General features: G+C 33.5%; 3 protein-coding genes across 12 annotated transcripts in view; 1 reads left to right on the top strand and 2 right to left on the bottom strand.

Annotated features, from left to right (window-relative positions):
* Positions 1-386: 386 nt before the first annotated feature.
* Positions 387-15,087, bottom strand: LOC123311918 (sodium/potassium-transporting ATPase subunit beta-2). The gene is made up of 7 exons (XM_044896045.1): positions 14,822-15,087; positions 11,981-12,121; positions 7,862-7,981; positions 6,837-7,021; positions 3,212-3,313; positions 2,856-3,024; positions 387-1,958 (listed from the first exon to the last, which is right to left on the bottom strand). Exons 1-7 carry the CDS (start codon positions 14,946-14,948, stop codon positions 1,855-1,857), a joined length of 948 nt encoding a protein of 315 aa, XP_044751980.1. The 5' UTR covers positions 14,949-15,087; the 3' UTR covers positions 387-1,854.
* Positions 15,088-16,476: 1,389 nt separating this feature from the next.
* LOC123311398 (60S ribosomal protein L37a) lies at positions 16,477-17,583 on the top strand. The gene is made up of 3 exons (XM_044895310.1): positions 16,477-16,590; positions 16,771-16,899; positions 17,403-17,583. Exons 1-3 carry the CDS (start codon positions 16,588-16,590, stop codon positions 17,547-17,549), a joined length of 279 nt encoding a protein of 92 aa, XP_044751245.1. The 5' UTR covers positions 16,477-16,587; the 3' UTR covers positions 17,550-17,583.
* A 2,179-nt stretch (positions 17,584-19,762) lies between these two features.
* Positions 19,763-20,940, bottom strand: part of LOC123312208 (E3 ubiquitin-protein ligase UBR5) — a 59,359-nt gene continuing 58,181 nt past the window's right edge. For all 10 annotated transcript variants that reach the window (XM_044896504.1, XM_044896513.1, XM_044896505.1 and 7 more), the window contains one exon: positions 19,763-20,706. In XM_044896504.1, the coding sequence (XP_044752439.1) occupies positions 20,494-20,706 (213 nt within the window). In that variant the 3' untranslated portion in view covers positions 19,763-20,493. The remainder of the gene's footprint in view (positions 20,707-20,940) is intronic.

Genomic DNA, 20,940 nt, shown 5'->3' with positions numbered 1-20,940 from the left:
TTTTTCCTTCAATAATTATGAAAGTATAAATAGCTTTGTTATGAAACAATTCTTGTAAACCTTTATGTAGATTATCTCCATCAATGGAGCAATTAATTGATTAGATATTGAACACAAGTTCATAAATATTTGTATCCAAGTGCATAACACCTGACCGTATGAATATCACCAAATGTTATAATATGAACCACACACCATTTAACAGGATATCAAAGAAAATACCGTTTCATTCGGGGAGAGTAGATGCTACTCATGGTTTCGGCCTTATATCGGCGAACTTACATGTTGGCGACTTTTGAGGAAAAGTTAGATGATTCTGTTGAAAGCTCAAATATTTCATATAAGGAAAAGGATAATCCGGGTCAGGGATTGAATAGAAAGTCTTCTAGCCTTCAACTGAGTATTTATTGTTATTGTATTTCTGAAACGAAATAAATAGTTCTTTCCGAAAATTCACCGAACATAAAATAATAATTCATTTCGATGAAATGAAAAAAATAATAAAATGAACATATTTGAGTTTTTCATACGAGCAATTATACAATATTCATTTGCGAATATTAAAAAACGGAAGTTATAAACATGGAGTGCCAATTCACTCAATGATCTAAGTAAATGGAATATCACTGAATTATCTCGTTGAACTTAACATACATTCATTAGGCAAGATCTTCAGAGAGTATAAAGCGTTTGTGCTTTAAATAAGTTAGGAAACTATAAGTAAGTACATCTACTAAGAAAGCATTGTAATTAATGAATGACATTCTGAAGATGAACCAAGAAATTTCAAATAAATATAATGGACAATTGCATAAATACTAGTTACAATTAACAATGTACTTCGATCTATAATTCTATACTCATTATTCGCGCATAACATATATACTAAAATTCTAGGTAATATGTCAATAAATTACTATCCGATATTTCTAAAAATATCAAGCACATAACCATGAATAATTTCGCCTCTTTGCTTGGACACTCTTGTAAATCCATGTAACAATTCACTCGTATTCTTAAACCTATTGTTATTTCTAACAATTCTTGACATCTAAAACAGGACTTGGAAATTATACAACAAAACCCTTGTATATGTAGTACTAAATCATATTAAGGGACAGAGCATTTACATGAAGATCTTGAAATATTTCATCCCTTCTTTACACACTTTCAATACATATTTACATAAAGACCAACTGAATTGAACCATTGTATAAAGAATACAATGATTGAACTATGTTTCATATAAAAATTCCTCTCATTTATTCTCATAGTTGAATTACTGATGAATGAGTCAAAAAATGGATTTCCATCTTTCGATGTATGGAATTCTTAAATGAAATGTAATGCGGTTAAGCCGATTAATATGTGTATTATGAAATAAATTAAATGCTAGAAAAACTAATCACAAACTTAAGAAACTACATTTTGAGCTAATGCAATGCATTTTTTACCTTGTTATTATGTGTAAAAAATATTGAAATTATTGCTCAACTAAAAACTGAACTTGTACAAATCATATATACGTACAATACGCGGAGAAATTTATTTGCTTTTGCGTATATCGGAATCTGCTTCATTCGATATGAACAAAGAAAATTCCTTCAACTTCATCTTGAACGTTTTCGAATTGGAGCTTTGAACCTACCGCCCAAAAGGCGATCAGAACTGACAGAAATCTATTTGGTAATACCATTTTGTGGCGTTACTTTTCTTGTACCTATTTTCATTGATTTTGATGTGCGGAATACGTTGATCGTAGATGAAGTACCTTCACAATTTTTCCTGGAAAATTTTGAATTGGCAGTAACAAATATGTTCGTTAAAAATCTAGTCGAGGGAAAATTATTTGGCTTAATCTATCATCAATTCGAAATGAACAGAACCTCTTCTATCAGTTCGGTCGTGGATAATATTTTTGGCCCAGGCTTTGCATTCTATATTGATCAGAACTCCACCTGAAATAACGGAAATTTTTTTATTGTAATCTATATATATACTATTGAGAAATTGTAACGACATTGTAATAGTGTTTTCCACATAATAATTTTTTCTAATTTGTCTCGAAAACGTCCAAATTCTTCACTGGAAGAATCTTTCATCTTTCATGAAATTGACCGATTTTGGTAATTTTTGACGGTATGAACTAGTTGTCCTTATCAGTCCTAATGACAAAAAAGGGATTTAACGTTTGATCAACGAGTAAACAGCTTGAAACTCCTTGGTGGAACATAGGTGTATGTTCTCCAGCCAAAACTGTTCAAAATTCCGCGTTCTTTTCATCAGCTTGTCCATTAAGCTGGACAAACATATGCAGGATGTTTCATAGGTAAATGTACATAGCTCAACTGCAAGCAGAGGACACCCAGACTATTACAAATCACCTATGGTTATAGGGTCTATAATGCCTGTTGTAGAAGATACGATTTTTGGTTGCCAAAAGTTGAGATCATCTCGGCAGAGGAGGAAAACCTAGGAGAGTCGCCAATCAAGCCATTAAAGCGAGAAAATTCTTAAGTAAGAATCAAATCCTTATATTCCCAATTTGAGTGAAGCTTAGGTATTTACGGTTCGCTTTATACTTTAATTCTAGCCAAGACTACCTATATAGAAAAATCACAGCCTGTTCATTGTTCATTTCCATTACTTATTATTGGCGAACGGTTTGCTTACTTACTTAAAATTAGGAATATTTGTCAACTGTCACTAAAAACAAAATTTACCAATAAAAAACTACCTAGATTGAAATGTCATATAAAATTTGTTACAAAAATACCATTGCCTACTAGAAAGGCTCTGCGGAAAGTACCTACAGCCACATTTATATATCTTATAATATCACAATTTATACTTACGCTTCGGTTTTTCGAAATAAACGGCAACTAGCGGGCTTAGGTAACCATCGACGTTTTCGAATGGGAAGTATTCCGATGAGAATCCCCATTTTGGTAAGTAGCGGATCATTCCTATATTTTCAACATCAGCTGGATTTTCTCCTTGGCAAGTGACCCACACATATTTATACTGAAAATAGTATAATTTTTGGTATATAAATGGCAATAAATTATCGAAAATATAATAGCAAAATCATTATAGAAAACAAGAAATAAACTAAGAAGCTTAAATTTTTCGCAAGCAAGTCAAACCGATGGAAGATATTGGTTTTTCTGCTTATAACTCCATCCGAAAGATATTCAATGTATTTACTCACGTCGTTCCTATTTTCGGCTTCTTTGATCTCCTGTTTCAAGTATTCCGGCATGTTGTCAGGTACATTGGATGAATTGTAATAATCGGGTTCCCAGCCATAAATCTGAAATATATCATAAAGAAAGTCTTAAGAATTTGATGCTTCCAAAAATTTATTCACAGAATTTTGCACAAATCGTCTCACATTCTGGAGCATTTCGAGGGTAAATCGTCTACGTTCGTCGACAATTTATTGCTGGTGTAATTCTTCCAGAGATGCCCATTCTGTGACATAACTTTCCGATTTTGAGTCGGATGGTCCTACGGAAAATGGCCGGCCAGATCTCTAGAATTCTTTTTGTGGGGCCATTTGAAATCGAAAATCTATGACCTCTCTTAAAAAGCAAGCAAATTGTCAACGAAAGTATAGGCGTTTCAACCCTGAAATGCTCCATGTGAATGTGAGGCGGAAGTTATTCGAGCAAAATTAATCCTATTTTGTATGGTACATGGCGGGGCTCAATTTTTTTCGGATTTTGATAATCATCTCATACTCAAGGTATATTGGGTGATATATTTCATATGCAAAGCCGAATATTAAAGTTGGGGAGCCGAGAGCCGACGAACTAAATCGCGACTTACTCAAGCGTCGTGGAGACCTAGTGGATTTTGAAGATTTGATGTTGTAGTAAGAAAAAAATGTTTTATGATGTATGCACTTTCAGCGGTGGGGAAAGCGTCTGCAGGTCCTCAAAGATGTAAAAAAAATCGTCAAGTGTACATACTCGAGCGTGTCAGATTAAGATACTGTATATGCCCTACGTGATAATCTGACGATTTGCGTTGTGGGGCAGGCGGTACGGAAGAGTTGGAAAAGGTAAAAAAAGAAATTTTTTCGAGCGTGGCAGATTTTATTAGAGGATATGTTATTTGGACCCAAAGGAAGCCACTTTTAAAGAGGCTGACAATTCGAAAATGCAAAAAAAATCGTTACTTGTACATACTCGAGCGTGTCAGATTTTCATACAGATGGTTAATCTAGATGTTGCAGACGTGTTGATCCATTAATCTGACAATAATCCGGGGTGGGGGGGGTTCCTTAATCTGACAGTTTGAAGATGATAACAAGGATTTTTTTTTAAATATCTCGCTTCCTGTACCTCTTATCGTTTCTATATTCATTATGAAAGTTGCAGATAATAAAATTCTATACATTTGTCTGAAGCAATTTTACATGTCTTAACCGTTTTCGAGTTAGAGGGCGATAAGGGCGAGAAGCCTAGCCACACATTCGAAAGGCCTAGGTGAATGTACAAATCCAGTCTAATGTACATTAATCGCCATTATCTCGAAAACCTTCAAACTAACGAAGAAAAAATTGCTTCGGACAAAATTTGTGGAAGATGTTATGCTCTGCAACTTTTATAATGAATGAGAAAACAGTTTTGTTTCGGCTTGCTGAAACTGTCAGATCATATTATTTCCGTTATTCTTGAATCATTAGCTTCAAAATAAGAAAAAAAGCCACCTCGCTCGAGAATGTACACGTGAAGTTTTTTTCAAGTTTGGCGCCCTCCCACATATTTTCGCTAAACATAAACTGTCAGATTAAGAGAATATATACTTTTCAATATGTACACATAATTAACCACATATATCTCAATCTCACACGCTCGAATATGTACAATGATTCTTTTTTTGTCTATTCTGAACGGCTGTCCTAGACCCCCTATATACAGATCTAATTTTTGGTAGAGGCACTCTACAGGATCCAAGGTCCCTTTCAAATAAATCTGACACGCTCGAGTAAATCCCGAATTTCCCTCTTGTGCTCCCCAACTATAATACGTACAAATGAATGAAGAAAACTCAAAAACTCTCATATTCAAATGGAAAACACCTTTTCAACAAAATATCGCATGATTGCATTACCTGTTCCCTGTTCAAGTGGATGGGGTTGCCGCTTGAAGGAATGAAATGATGTAGCCTGAGAATGTGTACATAGTGACTTTTATGTAGAGAAATGTGCCCCCCAAAAATAAAATTGGCAGATCCGAGGGAATTTTTAAAAACTTGATTTTTTAAATAGAAAAGATCTCTCTTTAAGTTTCAATGTGAAACCGTATATAAATACAAAAGCAATGTGTATTGAGTACCAAGTCATAAAGTTTACTGTTCATGAAAATACATACAATATAGCTACTCAAACTCAACAAAGTCGTCACAAGGCATATACAAGGTGTACCAAGTTCGAGGGCCTATTAGACACGTTTCTGGAGAACTGGACTTCTTGAAATCTGAAAATTTGGATCATGATATTGTTCGACATTATCTACTGAGCTAAAATCGAGGCTAAAATATTGTTGAAGCCTAAGCACAGTGAATTTTTCAAAAAAAAATTTTTTTTTTCTTTCCTGATATGATTTGAACAGAAATATATTCGAAATTGAATATTCTATCATATCAGAAACGAAAAAATAGAAAAAAAATTTTTTTGAAAAATTTATTTCCATTCCCTGTATAACTGACAGTGCTCACTCTTCAAGAATATTTCAGCTCAGTAGATAATATGTCGAACAATATCATAATCCCAATTTTCAGATTTCAAATAGGTCCAGTTCTCCAGAAACATCTAATAGTACACGAACTTGGTACACCACTTGGTATTTCAACCGATTATTTTTATTTTCCATAATTGTCTCTGTCTATAGTAAGGCTGAAAATAGAAAACTATAACAAGCCGAGTTTGATCATTTATCATGTGAACTGACAGATACGCGTTGATCAGTTCACGATCTGAGGATGGATGTTTTCATTCATCGGGTCAATTAATAGATCAATAAATCGGCACTTTAAAAACGGTATATTGGAGTAGAGAGTGAACAAATTGATTCATCAAAGTTCGTTATTTAAAACTTGGCAAATATCAATTTTTCATCAATTATAATATTTCAGCCATAATATGAATTCTAATCAGAATAAATCCTGTAATTTTTGTTTCAATAATATCTCAAAATTGATATGTTTGTGCTTACTATCATTAAAGGAATAATTTTTTCTTTACCCTACACATCATTTCTTGCAGACAATATTTTGGCTAATTAGGTTATCTCCCTAAGTAGTGTAAGCTCAAGACACACTCAAGGAGTCTCAGGACTCTCAGGACATGAAATTATTTTATCTGGTGTATAGTAAAGTGAATAATGAGGGAATGGTTGGATAAAACGAAAATAATTATAAGTAGTAGTATATGTTTAAATTTAGCATAAGTTTAAAATTAAAGCCATAAAGGCGCGTTTTTTTCTAACTGAAGCTAAACGTATGAAAGTAAATGATATTTCCGTTCATTTTATTTTTACCCCTTATGTGAGGAATTTGAAACTTTTTTCTGTATCTAATGTTTAATTAAATTGAACTATGTATGTAGAATAATTCCATTTCGCGTTTAGCTAAAAGCCGGAATAAGTCGTCTAACTTTGAATGCGAGCTTATGACAGTTAGTCCGAAAAGTCTTGTGAAAAATACTTTAAATTAGTGTACCTACTCCAGACCACACTGGGTCTAGTGAAAATCTGGAACATTTTCTTCACATTCGTTAGCACATAATTACATAGGTAATAAGTACCTTTGCATAGTCATATAAATACCTTGTTCAGTTTCAAAAAGATACAGGGTCCTCCTTCGGGAGAATCATAATTATATCCATTTTCTTTCACGCACTTCTGCCATTCTGAATCCAGTTGGACATCACAAACTTTACCCTTCGAAGGTTTTTTGTGGGGCTCACATGGCTCTACATTATTATAATTGGGGTTATTTTCCTTTTGGTAAGCTGTGAAAAGCAATATTTTTAGTAGGTGTACATTCAGGGTGTAATAGTTCTATATGTACAGGATGTCTGCTTTTAAAAAGGCCAAACTTCAAGATATACTCAAAATGTTTCGTGAAATCAAGAAATGTTAAATTGAACCATGCATTATATAACATTTTTTGTTGCAAATAACTTGATAATCTCGCCAAAAGTTTGGCCCTTTTAAAAGTAGACACCCTGTATAGTTAAAATAAGAAGCACAATACAATACAGGCTACTACTGAAGTTTTTATCTTTTTTTTATACCTCACATTTTGAATCTTGACTTCCGCATGGTTATGTCGTACCTACTCGATCGTTGCGTTGACCATGGGGCAACCAGAATATCACCCCCCGATAGGGGTAAAAATTTGGGGGCGACATATTGGGGTCCAATGAAGAACACCGAAACAGGTTAACAAATAACTAAGCGCAAATTCATTATTGCAATTATATGATTATGCCCCCTAAATCTAATAATCCTAGAGAACCCCCAAAGACATCTCCTCTGCAAACATCTGGGGGCGATATTCTGGGGGGCCCATGATCAACGCAATGATCGAGTACCACATAACAAAGCGCGAAGTCAAGATTCAAAATGTATGAGAATATGTAAACCGGTGAGACCAAACTCTTATTGTAATACTACTTATAAATTATAAAAGAGTGGGGATAATAAGCATTTGGCTGATATCATTTCATCCTCAACTGCCACTGGTGAATGAAGAAGGCTAAAACCCGAAATTACTTTTGCCTTGATATTAATAGATCGTTCACTTTTTTATTATATTTGAATTAGAATGAACCTTATCTTTTACTCACTTGCTAAGAAGTCATCAAGTTGATGTTGCCAAAACTGGATATTTCCCTTATCACTGGCTTTGTACCATACCAGCGTGCTCTCAACGTTACTGTCTGGTGGCATTGGTCTGAATCCAAGACCTGCAAAAAGTAAGGATGGATGTTGTTGGATTGAGTATGTTGCGGTTCATGTATTCAGGGCGCAAATGAATCACGAAAATACTAAGATGATCAACTGTAAATTAACAGAAATGTTAAAGGAAAATGCTATCTATTTCAATAATACCTATGTCTCATATCTCGCATAAGTACATGGTTCTTCACTACTAGCCCTAGCCGCAATTTCTATTAGAAACTACTAAGAGTACCTACACACCTTTTCCATATGTAGGTAATTAAGAAATGGTGAACTTATATAAAATTTAGAAAAGATCACTTGTCACTCCGATTAATCAATTTAATTTCAGAAAGAGTAATTTGGAATTTAGTTCAGTCATATTTATTTCAGAAACAGTCAGTTAATTTGGTTCAATTCACAATGCGTCATTTGTGTTTCAGAAAATATCTATTGCCTGAATATGAATTTTCCTGAAAAACAACTCAAATATACAAAAAAATCAGCATATACATATCATCCATGCCAAAAGCAGCTGCATAGAAGTCGCTATTCTGCTCTGTTGAGTAGGTACCTACAAATCTCACAATCACCGTCGGTGATTTTGTAGAGGGTGAGTCAAATTCGATGTGATTGGATGGCAAGCAACTCTATAACTATAAGATCTAGAGAGGAATGGATGCTACATTTTCTACTTCACATTGAACTCATTTAGAGTTCAATGCATGGCCAAAACCGCATCCCTATATTTCCTTTTGTTTTCAAGTTTTAGGGAAGGTGGCAGAGTGTATCTGGAAGGAGGGGTTAAACAGGGTAGCGGACAAGACGGGGACAAGATAGGCTCTCATCGGCAGCAGGAACGACCAATCATACCTGTTCTAATTCCTAAAGACGCATCATGTTGTTTTTGTTTATTATTCAGTGCTGCGAATAGCTTGTGAATCTGCGCATTCTAGACCTAACGGTCAAAAACTCAGTTTTTGTCAATCTCGTTGTTATTTTCGTCTTTTACAACGGATGTGTTGTGTTTTTAGAACAGACTCAAAGAAATTTTTGTTGGTCAGTTATAATAACACAAACAGGTTTTTGGTTTTTTGGGCCACATTGTTTTATTCAAAACGAGTATGGGTACCCCATCCAATTTATGAAAATTATGACACTTTCAAGTCAATTGAGATTTCTTCTCTTTTAGGGTGGTCTTAAAGTAAGGAAAAACTGCCCTGCAATCAAAATAACGTCTTTTTCCCATAAAGAAACAATAATAAAATCGGAATAAAGTAACCGACAGAAGATAATAAAAAGATGAGAAAAGATCGAGAGCAGAAGAGATAAAAAAACGAAAGAATCAAAGATAAAAATGATCCCAAATCTCCATCTGACGGTGAAGACGAAGAAAATAATATCCCTTTTGTTTTTACTGCTACTTGAAAACTAACTTTTATAGAGGCGATCCCCTTCATTATCAGACCCAACAGGTTATTTTGGAATATTTTCAAGAAACTGGTGCAAAATGAATATTTTTCATTATAGTGAAGAATTTGTTAAACTTCGAGAACCTGTATAATGATAACCAAAATATATGAGTCTAAACTCTTGGCGCATAATAACCACACCACGGAAACAAACCTTTAGGTATATGGGGCACATTTTTTGTTCAATGGAAATCAGCCAATTCAGCGATATCGACAGAGGTCGTGTTATTTGAACGATGAACGCAGGAAATGAAGGAACCACCGTACAGAAAGTGAAATTAAAATACTGAAAAGCAATTCTAGATATTTGAAATAAGACATCAAATTGCTTTTTATTTTCCATGAAAACTCTATAATCTTTGCCATTTACGTTAAGGAAATATAGAAATTGGACCACTTCCTGAACAATCCTATGCGATAATAATATATGTATTGGCAAATCCTTTCGAGATAACAAACTTCAAACTTGAGATCAATTTTCCATCCATACTGACCATACCTAATCAAGAATACTCGAGTTTAATTGTAAGCTCGATTATAGAGCATAGATTGTATATACATATATATTATTATACATTATATGTATTTCAGAAATTGAGATTAGGCTACAATTGAATGTTTTGTAGTACAAACATTCGATGTTTCTCTGTATAGCGCGACACTAAGGCAGTGGCGTTAAATTGAAAAATTCACATATTTCCTATTTATTCGTACTGAAAATTGATGTGACACTGATGTCCAAATCAACTGTCTCAAATGTGATTGGCGACACTAAGCAACTATCTCACTCCAGTGTTCCATGTATCTATGTTCTAAGGTTAATTCCAGAAAACTATACCTACCATATCCAGGTGTAATTCGGCAATTGTAAAATGATAAAAAATTGGTTTCAGGAATGGTCATGCGACTCATTTGAAATTTAGTATAGTCACATTTATTTCAGAAATCGTCATTTGTAAAATGACATTATTCGAATTCGATATTATTTGAAGGTTCCTCAAATGAATCTCGATTATATATTCATATCATACCAGCTGTGCCTGCCTGCTTTGCAGAACGAATTTTTTTTACTCACTTACTTTTTACAATAGGATGTCGGAATTATAGGGAGTTTAAGAATGACCTTAAGCCTTCCTTTCGATGCTTGATCCTATTCGACGCACTCCGACATAGAATTTAATTTCGAACAACTTTTATAGAGATCTATTTAATCTTTAATAGGTCCTTTTGGAAGATATTCTCCAAAAACGAAAATTTTTCATTATTCTGCTCGAACACCTTCATAACAGAAACGGTCAGTCCAAAATGTGTTCGTCTTATTCGACAATTCGACGCAAAATTTGGAACTCTTCAATTTTAAAATCAACCATTTTTTTAAATTTCCAGTCCTACAGGAAATATGATCGAAAAACCGCATATACAATTCTACAGAAGGCATTTTATGCACAATTCCTCCGTGAAAGAAAAGCTAGGATTTTCGGTTGCAAGTTTTTTTTTTGCTTATCCCACTGGGCTAACGCTAGTGTATCTGTTTTGAAAGAAGGTCATTTAATTATGTCGAAAATTACGCTATATTAATGTCATTCCATTAATCTAGCGTAATCTTCAGACGTAAATGACCTTCTTTCGAAGTATACTACTAGTTAACCCATTACTACAGTGACTATATTTAGTCACTATACACATTACATGTTCGAAGCACAAATAATAATTTTGAAGAAATTTTCATTTTTCAAAGCTCCTTAATGTGAAAATGTTTTGGAATTGAGATCTTTCATGGAATAGATCATGAAGTTGAGTACTTATGGCTATAATTATGGCCAATAATTATAATATGCCACGGATGACCTTAAGTAAAGTACAATAGCGCACAGAACTCGGACAGATGGGAGATGGGAGGGAGATATAGGATATTGGTATAGGGTATAGGACATTAGTTATTGAATAGGGTGTACATGTTGGAGCTAGTTTTGTGAACAGCAAAGAAATTCGAAAAACTACATAAGTAGTTGAAAAAAAGTGCGAAATAAATTATTTTTCAGTAGTTGACTATCTGATCACCCAAAAAAAAATTGGCTTATAATGAAGAAAAAAAGCTCTGCCATGATGAAAGGTTTTGTAGTTGAAAAAATCTAAATCATTGGAATTAAAAAAAAAAATTTAATACAAAGAGAATCAGATCATTCAAAACGAATTCCCAAAGAATAAAACGATTTGCGATAGAATGAAGACAAAAGCGAAAGAGAGAAGAGAAGAAAATTGAATATCGAAAAATGTGTAATTGGAAAAGAACTTTCAAACAAATAAATTATTAACTTCTGAAATTTTATCATATTTCTTCTGAAGTTAGTAACTTTTTCTCTCATTAGTATACGTGAGTTTGAGGCAATGGCCAATAACAGATTCAACTAATTAGTTGAATCTGTTATTTCATTCGATATGGTTGCAGACAATTAGTAGATACTTACATTACTTACATGCATACCCATGAAAAAGCAATTTATTCCATTTTTTGAAATAGGTATACTGAATTTGTCGTTTCTATCAACTTACCTGGATTACTTCCGATGAGAGATTTATCCAGTTTCCATTTTGGTTTCCTATCATCCAGTGTTTGATAAAATACTGCTAACATCGCGGAGAAGAAACCAATTAAGGCGGAGTAGAAAATAAGATAAAAAAGAAGGATTTTTCCTGGAACAAAAGAATGTTTCATTAAAATCTATTCTACCGGTACATTCGGGTGACTTGGGACAGTCCTGTTACTTGGGACAATTACCCTCCTTGCAGATTTCTTTGTTTCTAACCATTTATGAGTGAAGAGGAAAACTTATAAGATTGTGTAGCGTCTTTTCGGTTAGTTTAACAATTATTTCCTGTTGAGTTTGCCGTGACCAGAGCGTTTGAATTGGCAGGGAAAATTAACGAATTCAGGAGAGTAAAAGCGCGTTTTTTTATGGCCCTTATACTTTCTAGTGTCCGGTACATGTGTTTCACTTTGTGCATGTGTAATTTTTTTTTTCTGGATACGTGGGATATTGGAATATTAGATATGTCATGAAACAAGGTCGTTTTCAAATCAAACGGCAACATGGATCTCATTCATTTATGTTTCATATAGGGTGACTTGGGACAAAGCCGAATAGATATACAAGCGGCGAATTGGTAGCAGGAAATATGCCGATTTTTCGCAGGATATTATTATTTACTTTATTTCCACAAAGAAATCACCAAAGAATGAAAGAAATCAAAATTCCCTTGTTTTGTTTAGTTTTTTTTTTACATTTGAGTTGCAATATATTTACGTTCGCTGTAATAGGGGCGTATCATTTAATTTCCTTACCGAGTCACCTATTTTATTTGAGAGTTGAGAAATCAATAGATCCCAATCCTCCCAACTCGGTGGGTGATTTAAGACAAGTATATTTTATTTTTCTTTTAAATTTATACCTATCCGAATTCTGAAGCATGGTATATATCCAAATCAATGGTCTGAGTCATTTAGCATATTTGAACTTTGAACCTCTTTCCCACATGAAAATAGGTCACCGTTTTTGAAATATGACAAGTTGAATTTCAAAATCGTCCCAAGTCACCCGAATCTCTTCTTGTACATGAAACTGGTCCCAATATTCTCCCTTCAGCTCTTCTAGTGTAAATTGAAATGAATTCGAAATTACATTGAAAATTAGTGTTGAAAAAGTTCCCTATAAAATCCGTATACTGTCCTATATCAATCCTTGCTTCGATATCGACCTCAATGAGTTGCCTTGTGGCTTACGATATTTTGGCGAAAATGTATCGATATAGGAGGCTATGGGCGATTCCAAGATGGCCAACGACTTTCGGAAAATGCATCCTCCATAGATTAATGTTCAATTCGATTCAAAATTGATCCCCCTACGAAGGAAGTTTTGGGTTTGGGTTTGAAAATAGGTATATCAGGATTTCATCTCAGTGAAAATGACACCGTTTTCTAGATAATGGACATTTTCTGAATTTCTATAGAAAAATTTGTCTAAAAATTATCACCACATGGCATAGATCAGATATTTTTGCTGCTGAATATGGCGTACACAGAACAGTTGTTCTGAAATCGATTCATTTTTTTAAATAATAGAGGTACTTCACCTTGCACGAGTCCTCAATCTGTTCGGAAGACTATTCCAACTATCCTTACATATTACCCCTATTATTCCCAATACCCACTATTCTTTTCCGTCGAAAATACATAGGCTAGAATTGTGGATTGAAATATAAGTAATAAAAATAATACTATAATCAACGCTAGAATATGATGTAGATATGGAGTTCCTTTCATGTGCATTACACAATATTTTATGTAGAAGGAAAGCAGAGGATATGGAAATGACATGGAAGGAAGGTATGGGGAGAATCAAGCTGTACTAGCCATATCGGTGATCGTGATGGCTACGAAAAATGACCAATCATTATTGTCATTCTTCTACTTTTAGTTCTCGCATTATTAAACTTAAAATTATCAATAACGGAATAAGGTACTATAAAATCGATATGTTCCAATATTCGAATGATTTCTCACGAACAAAACCAAATTATATGACTGTAGCAGTAGCACATACGAAACACGTAGAAGATTTATACGATCACTATACGAAAAAAAAATTTTGAAAATATCGGATGTCAATTATGAAGAATAATTTCAAATTTCTGAGTAGAACATTATGAAGCAGAGGGAACATTTATTAAAAAGGTATCGCAAAAAATATCCAGTTCGTTATTGTGATAGGTGTGGTTAGTGAATTTCAATAATTTGTAATATAATGGAATGGACCATTTCTAGGTGATAGTACAGGCGGACAGCCTTTGACTATACTATTATATTTAAATCTTCGAATTGAATCAATAAAGAAGGGTATTTTCAATTTCGAATGAGTATATAGGCGGTATTGATTAACTTGTAGTCTATTTCATAATGCTCTATTTCCTCAAATAAGTATCATTAGAAATCCAATTATTGCGACGATTTGAGAAACTGATGAAAAGTAAACTGTTAACTTTTTGAAAATTCTTTCCTACACAAGGGACATTATCGATTTAACTCTATTTCCGTCCTGTCCGTACTAAATTCGGAATATTGATTAAGAGGTCATGGTGATGCCCTGCAGATCTATAAATCAAGTAATGATTTTAAAAGAATGGAAATACGAATAACTGAGATTTGAAAAAGAAATAACATTAAAAGGAAAATGAAAATTAACAATGGAAGAGGGACTGTGAAGGGTTTGTTCGAAAAATCAAATGAGCAAGGCAGAGGATTTAAATTTGTCAGCTTAATAGTTGAATGCTTGGAGCATTCTAAGAATTTTTTTCCCGTATCAGTCTTATTTTATGAGGAAGGTTTTTCCAACTTACCCCAACTTGCGCCAGTTCTTCCCAAAAACTGGCTAGTTTCAGAATTCCATAAAAAGACTTTGAAACTATCCCAACCAGACAGTTTTGGGGGTCGCGTATACATTTGTTCTCCCTTCTTATCAGCCATATCTTTCCCCAAAAACGCACTCAATACCCAATTATCTCACCGGGGAAAACTTTTTCAAATGGAGTGACTACTCCCCACAGTTCTGAGGAGATCGAAGAAAGGCCTGCGTTCGTAGCGCAGATGCAAAATTTCGTCTTTTATCATCGATTGGAGGAAGTGCCGCAGAATGGTCGGACGTGCCATCTCTATGGCGGAAGCACTAGCTTTTTACGACAGGCGCAACTCCTCTACACATTGTATCGATCACTTCGCTGTTTTCCTGCTGCTTTGCTTCAGATATTCTGATATTTACAAGAAAGTAATTATTTTTATATCTCTGAGAATTACCAACAGAGAATAAAAATTATCCAAATGTTCGATGCTAAAGATCTTTACCCTGTTGTCTTACAATTCGATTGGAATTATCTAGTTTGTAAAATATGCGTTACGACAGAAAGCGGATAGGCGCATCCACCAAAATTAATTTTTCAAATATCGATTTCCCCCCTTAGACTTATGAGTGTTTGAATCAAAGACAACATATATTTGCTCATGTGATACTCAAATTCATCTTTGAGGAAGTTTCATTTGAATTTACGCTTTTACTCAAGTGTGTAAGCCAATGTAAGCAGGGCGCTCTAATTCGTAATATTAGCGCCAAATATTATATTATATATTGACTCGGTTGTATTCTCGTCCACTTTCATTATATTATATAATTCTATAAGCTTTGATTAGAGCTTAAAGGATGAGCTCACTTGCCTCACTTATACTATAAGTTCATAGTATAAGCGCCTTTGTATGTAAATAATATGTTATTTGTGGGCTACGCTTGCATCGAAAATCACAAATTTCAATTATGGATTGATATAATCGAAAAACAAACCAAATCGATCAATGTGTGAAAGCATCAAAAATTACTAAAAATTTGAATAAAAATATTTTCTTTTTACTCTCATTACATTACAAACATTGCAAAATTAAAATATTCCTAAAAAATTATGAACCATGAAAAATTCAAGGTAACACTCAAATTTTTATTGATTGCATATAATATTTGTGAAACCCTTGAAAAATAGTATTTCTCAACGTTTTTAACGCAATATTTTGAAATAGGATGTGGCTATGAATTCAAATTACAAGTACCAAAAACAGATTGCTTTCGTTTAGTGACGGAAATATTTAATTTTTCACTCCGTTACTATGGAAGCAAGTGTCTTTTCATCATCAGTTTCGAAATGTGAAATATTTCACTTTTCGTAACTAGTTACGAAAAGTTAAACCCATCAGAGAAAACGGTTGAAAACGTCAATGAGTATTTAAGTGTCACAATGTCAAAATTTAAAAAAAATATTTCATAACCACAGAATAAAATTTATCTTCTAGTTTTCCGATTAGTTAACTAATAATCGCTCAGAATTATTGAATAATCTAACTTTTTTACGTTTATAAGATTAGCTTAAAGAATTCATTTTTTTATTGAAACGAATAATGTTAGCCCCATCAAAATTTTCTGACCACAAAAAAACAAGACTTGACAAATGACATTGACGGCGGACGTTATGACATTTTACTTTGACTGTTGTCTCTGTTCTGTGCTTTCTTTCTCTCCTAACCTTGTTTGCAGTTGACGTTAGTTAGCATCAATAATCTACACAAAATGGTATGTATCTTGTAAATCCTATTTTATCTAAGGAATCAATTCTTATATCAGAATTAAATATTCCTCTTCGATACAAAATTGTACTAATACTACATGTTATTTATATATTTATGGAATTTAAAATTTGTCTAGGTTAACCATTGGATACATGAATGTTTCTAATGTACAACTTTTTTTCAGGCCAAACGTACCAAGAAGGTCGGAATTGTAGGAAAGTATGGAACCCGTTATGGTGCTTCCTTACGTAAAATGGTAAAAAAGATGGAAATTACCCAACACAGTAAATACTCCTGCAGTTTCTGTGGCAAGGTAGGTTTAACGATATGATGAATTAGAGTACCTAGATTATATACTGATTAGTACTTTGCTAAACTAAAATTGGATTGTTATTATTCTATTTGCAAATTGGGTGGTAATTCGATGAAACAAGGCGATTGCAATATTGATGTTTTGTCAAAGTAAACGATCTATTTAGATCCAATATTCCCCTTTTCTATTCGTTAACACAATATATTCTCTCTGAACATATACATATTAAATTTATTGTTGATTTCCCGATACTGAGTAGTAAAATTTGTTTCAATCAATACTGATAAGTTTGTACAAATCAAACTGCCTATTTCTGTACTTATCCTATGCAAGTGCATCTTGTTCCATCAATTCATCTCACGTTTACAAAAGAATATAATGTAATTAATATTATAGTATTCACTGAAATAAATCTATTCAGTTAATGTTTCCATTACTTTTTTGAACATTTTAGCGAAACTCTTCGAATAGACTATATTTAATTTATCTATGAATTTTTCCAGGATGCTATGAAAAGGTCAGTAGTAGGAATTTGGTCTTGCAAAAGGTGCAAGAGGGTAGTTGCTGGTGGCGCATGGGTATACTCTACAACAGCAGCAGCCACAGTTAGATCAGCTGTGAGACGTCTTAAAGATGTCAAGGAACAATAATTTTATATAGTTGATAAATAAATATTAAAATCCAGATTATCTTTTATATACGTTGCCTAGGTTATATACTTTAAAGATCAGGCTCTTTGTGTCAAAAATTTTGTTGGTAATGAGTAGACCAGATTAAATGCAAATTATTGGTTGTGTTCACAAACTTACTCCGAGAGTAGAGTATGAATATGGCCATGCTCAGAGAACATACTGTGAGGAACTAAAAGTTCGTTTGTGAACCCTTTGAGTAATCAGAGTAAGTTTGTGAACACAACCATTTCATTTGGGTCAGCCCCATATGCCTGAAAGACTTATTCATTTAGCCGGCTTATAACATTGGGTTTCATACAATAGTTAATTGCCAGAGAAAATTGTTGAAAAGAAAAGCTTAACGGGCCAGAAGACAACATAGAAAACCATTATTTGATATAATTCATAGTTATCAAAACAAAGCTCTTATGAACCACTATTAACACGTTGACGGACAGTAGAAACAAGTGAAATTCGAAAATTGACAATATATGTTTTTGTAATTTTTAGAATATTAAAAGTATAGTTTTACTCTTTCTGCTTAAATGACTTGACGGCTATAGACGCAACTGTCCGTCAACGTGTTAATAAACATCCTTTATTTTCAAATTTGTTCATGTGCATTTGTAACACTTCGTTTCCATGCTGTGGTAACACTATGGTCTCTCCTCCGTAGGTAACACCTTTCAAAGATGCCTTCATTAAAATACAGGGTTCCTAAACTTTACTTTAAAACATTTTGGTACAAACCATCTCATTCTGAGAGCTTTCTTGTAGTTTTGTCAAATGCTGTTTTTATATTACAATAGCTGTTTTTTTAATATCAATCTCATTCATGACCAAATTAATATTTTAGAGAAGAAACCCAAATACCATAAAAGAGTGGGTATGGTCTATGGACCATACCCTCCATAGTATGGTCCGTTATACACATTTGGTAACCGAGGGTTACCGCCCACTTACTAGCCAAAGTGTATATATTATATACAGGGTGTTTCATTGGGAAATGAACATACAGTCATAAAGTAAGTCAATCAGTATGGGTGTGTTCTGTGCATACAGTAACCTGAGCTAGAGCTACCCTCGGCGAGTCCAAAAAACCCATATATGATAGGTCTAATCAATTCCATAACCGAGATACTGGGTGCTTCATTTAAATTTCTCATAACTTTTGAACCAACCAGTATAGTTGGTTGATATTTGGAATATATGATTCACTTGCACACTTTGATAGATTCACATTTAAATTTCCAAAAAATTCCAGGTCCGTAATTGAAAAATGTGGGACATCTTCCAAGCTGGGATTCAACACCCTGTATATCAAAATTTTTGGATTTGATGGAGATATTTGAAAAGAATTACATGTGTAATATCTTTGGATTCAGTAGATTTCATTGTCCCGCACGTTATTTTGCTCAAAGGGAACTCCAGGGAAAGCGAAGTGAGAAATGTTTTCTTTGCTTATTTCGGTTACAAATCTTTCTAAGACAATCTGTTCTGTTTATGAAGTAAGATTTAAGTGAGCAACACACTCAGTTCGCACTTTGATCACAAATTGGAACATGTATGGTGAAACATGGAGTACCCTGTATGTCGGTTATGGAATTATTTAGACCTATCTAATATGGGTTTTTTGGACTCGCCTAGGGTAGCTCTAGCTTAGGTTCATTTACCAATGAAACACCCTGTATAATTATAGTGTATATACAGACTCAGTGTAGGTTTATATAAACAAATAGAAATTTGTTTGTCCATTAACATTTCCAAGATTTTAGAGCGTTTACTAATTTACTTCTTCTGCAAGATATGTTAATGAAGTTTCCTATATACAGAGCAATGCACTTTATTGCGTTCACTGATATAGGGGTAGTTCCAATATTCCCGAACAGTACTGTTCAGTATTACCAGAGACTATTGGTCCAGACGTTCGAGTTCTATTGTTATTCGATTGCGGGTCAGTAAAACCAGCAATATCGGAACTGTCCAGTTACTAACCAAAGCAACCAAGAGTATATAAGGTACATACCCATCACATTATTATCTTACGACTATTGCCAAATATTTAAGTTTATATTTCTTTGGATTGTCAGGCTCAGCTGGAAGTATTTTCTACAATGCATCCCTATACGACTATCAATCTTCTAAATGTAGAAAAACATGACATCATTCCCTCTTAAAAAAAACTACGTGAATTTTGGCTGCATCGATTTATTCAACTTACACGCTAACTTATTCAATTTAGATCTTGCTAATAACTTAATTAAAGTGTAAAATACAGGATTATTGTTGCTGCAATTTGAAAGATGAATAATAAACAGAAAACTGTTTCATTCTTGAATGGGTTTTTCAGTACATAAGTGTTGGTTTTTCAGGAAAGGTAATAACTCTTAGTCTAAGTAACTAGTTTCAATATAATTACTCAATTATAATGAATTTTCCTGTTCAACAATTTCATCACATATCACATCAAAACCCCAAATTATTAAGTTGAAACAAGCTCGACTTCAAATAATTCGAAAAATATATATATACATCTACAAATTAATAACAAGAATTCATTCTTTTGGTGAAGAAGATCCCCACACGGTTCCTGAAAATTTCCAAAAATATTTCTCTTACAAATAAAACCTTAACATACAATATTTTGAAACAAATCACAAAAAGGGTATAAAAACATGAAATACTTTTGAAAATTCGAATATAAGCACCCATTACGTTTTCTAATACATTATAATAGTACACGTTATTTACATACCGATATCACTTTATTGATTTTATTACATAAAATAGTTTTATATAACATCAATCACAATTACAAAAAAAACTACATTCCTTTTGAAAGTAAGCAAAGAAATATGAAATATCCTAACTTTATAATTCAGCCATCAGAAATGATGAATAGTATTAGAGTCTTCAAGTTTTTTCACACAAATCCAAAATTTTTCGTTTTGATAGCTAACAGCAGTTTTTGTCTAAGCACAGTTCGACTGCTGTACAAGGGTATGTATAACCTAGAGATACAGGTATTTGCGGTTGGTAAATGTGCATCGTCAGCTGGTCTTATTGTTACTGATGGCATTGGCTGAAAACCATCCTCACTAGCTGGGAGAGCTGGGGAACCAGTCCAGAAATAAACCTTGAAAACAATTGGAATGAATCATTTGCTGTTTTGTAGTAAAATCTGTTTGACATGCATTTCCTTAACGTTACACCTCAAATTCAGATAAAATATATGAATGATGATTATATTATATTCAAGTCCACCAAAAAAAGTGGTGAGAAACAAAATGTAAGTTCGTTATAAAAGGGATGAAGTTGAAACTATTCATAAAGTTGTATCGATTATTTATCCACAAGGTTTGCGATCAAC

This window comes from Coccinella septempunctata, chromosome 4, assembly GCF_907165205.1.
Source record: "Coccinella septempunctata chromosome 4, icCocSept1.1, whole genome shotgun sequence".
NCBI lineage: Eukaryota > Metazoa > Arthropoda > Insecta > Coleoptera > Coccinellidae > Coccinella > Coccinella septempunctata.
The sequence above is the reverse complement of the archived record's forward strand: the minus strand, read 5'-3'. Positions and strand labels throughout refer to the sequence as shown.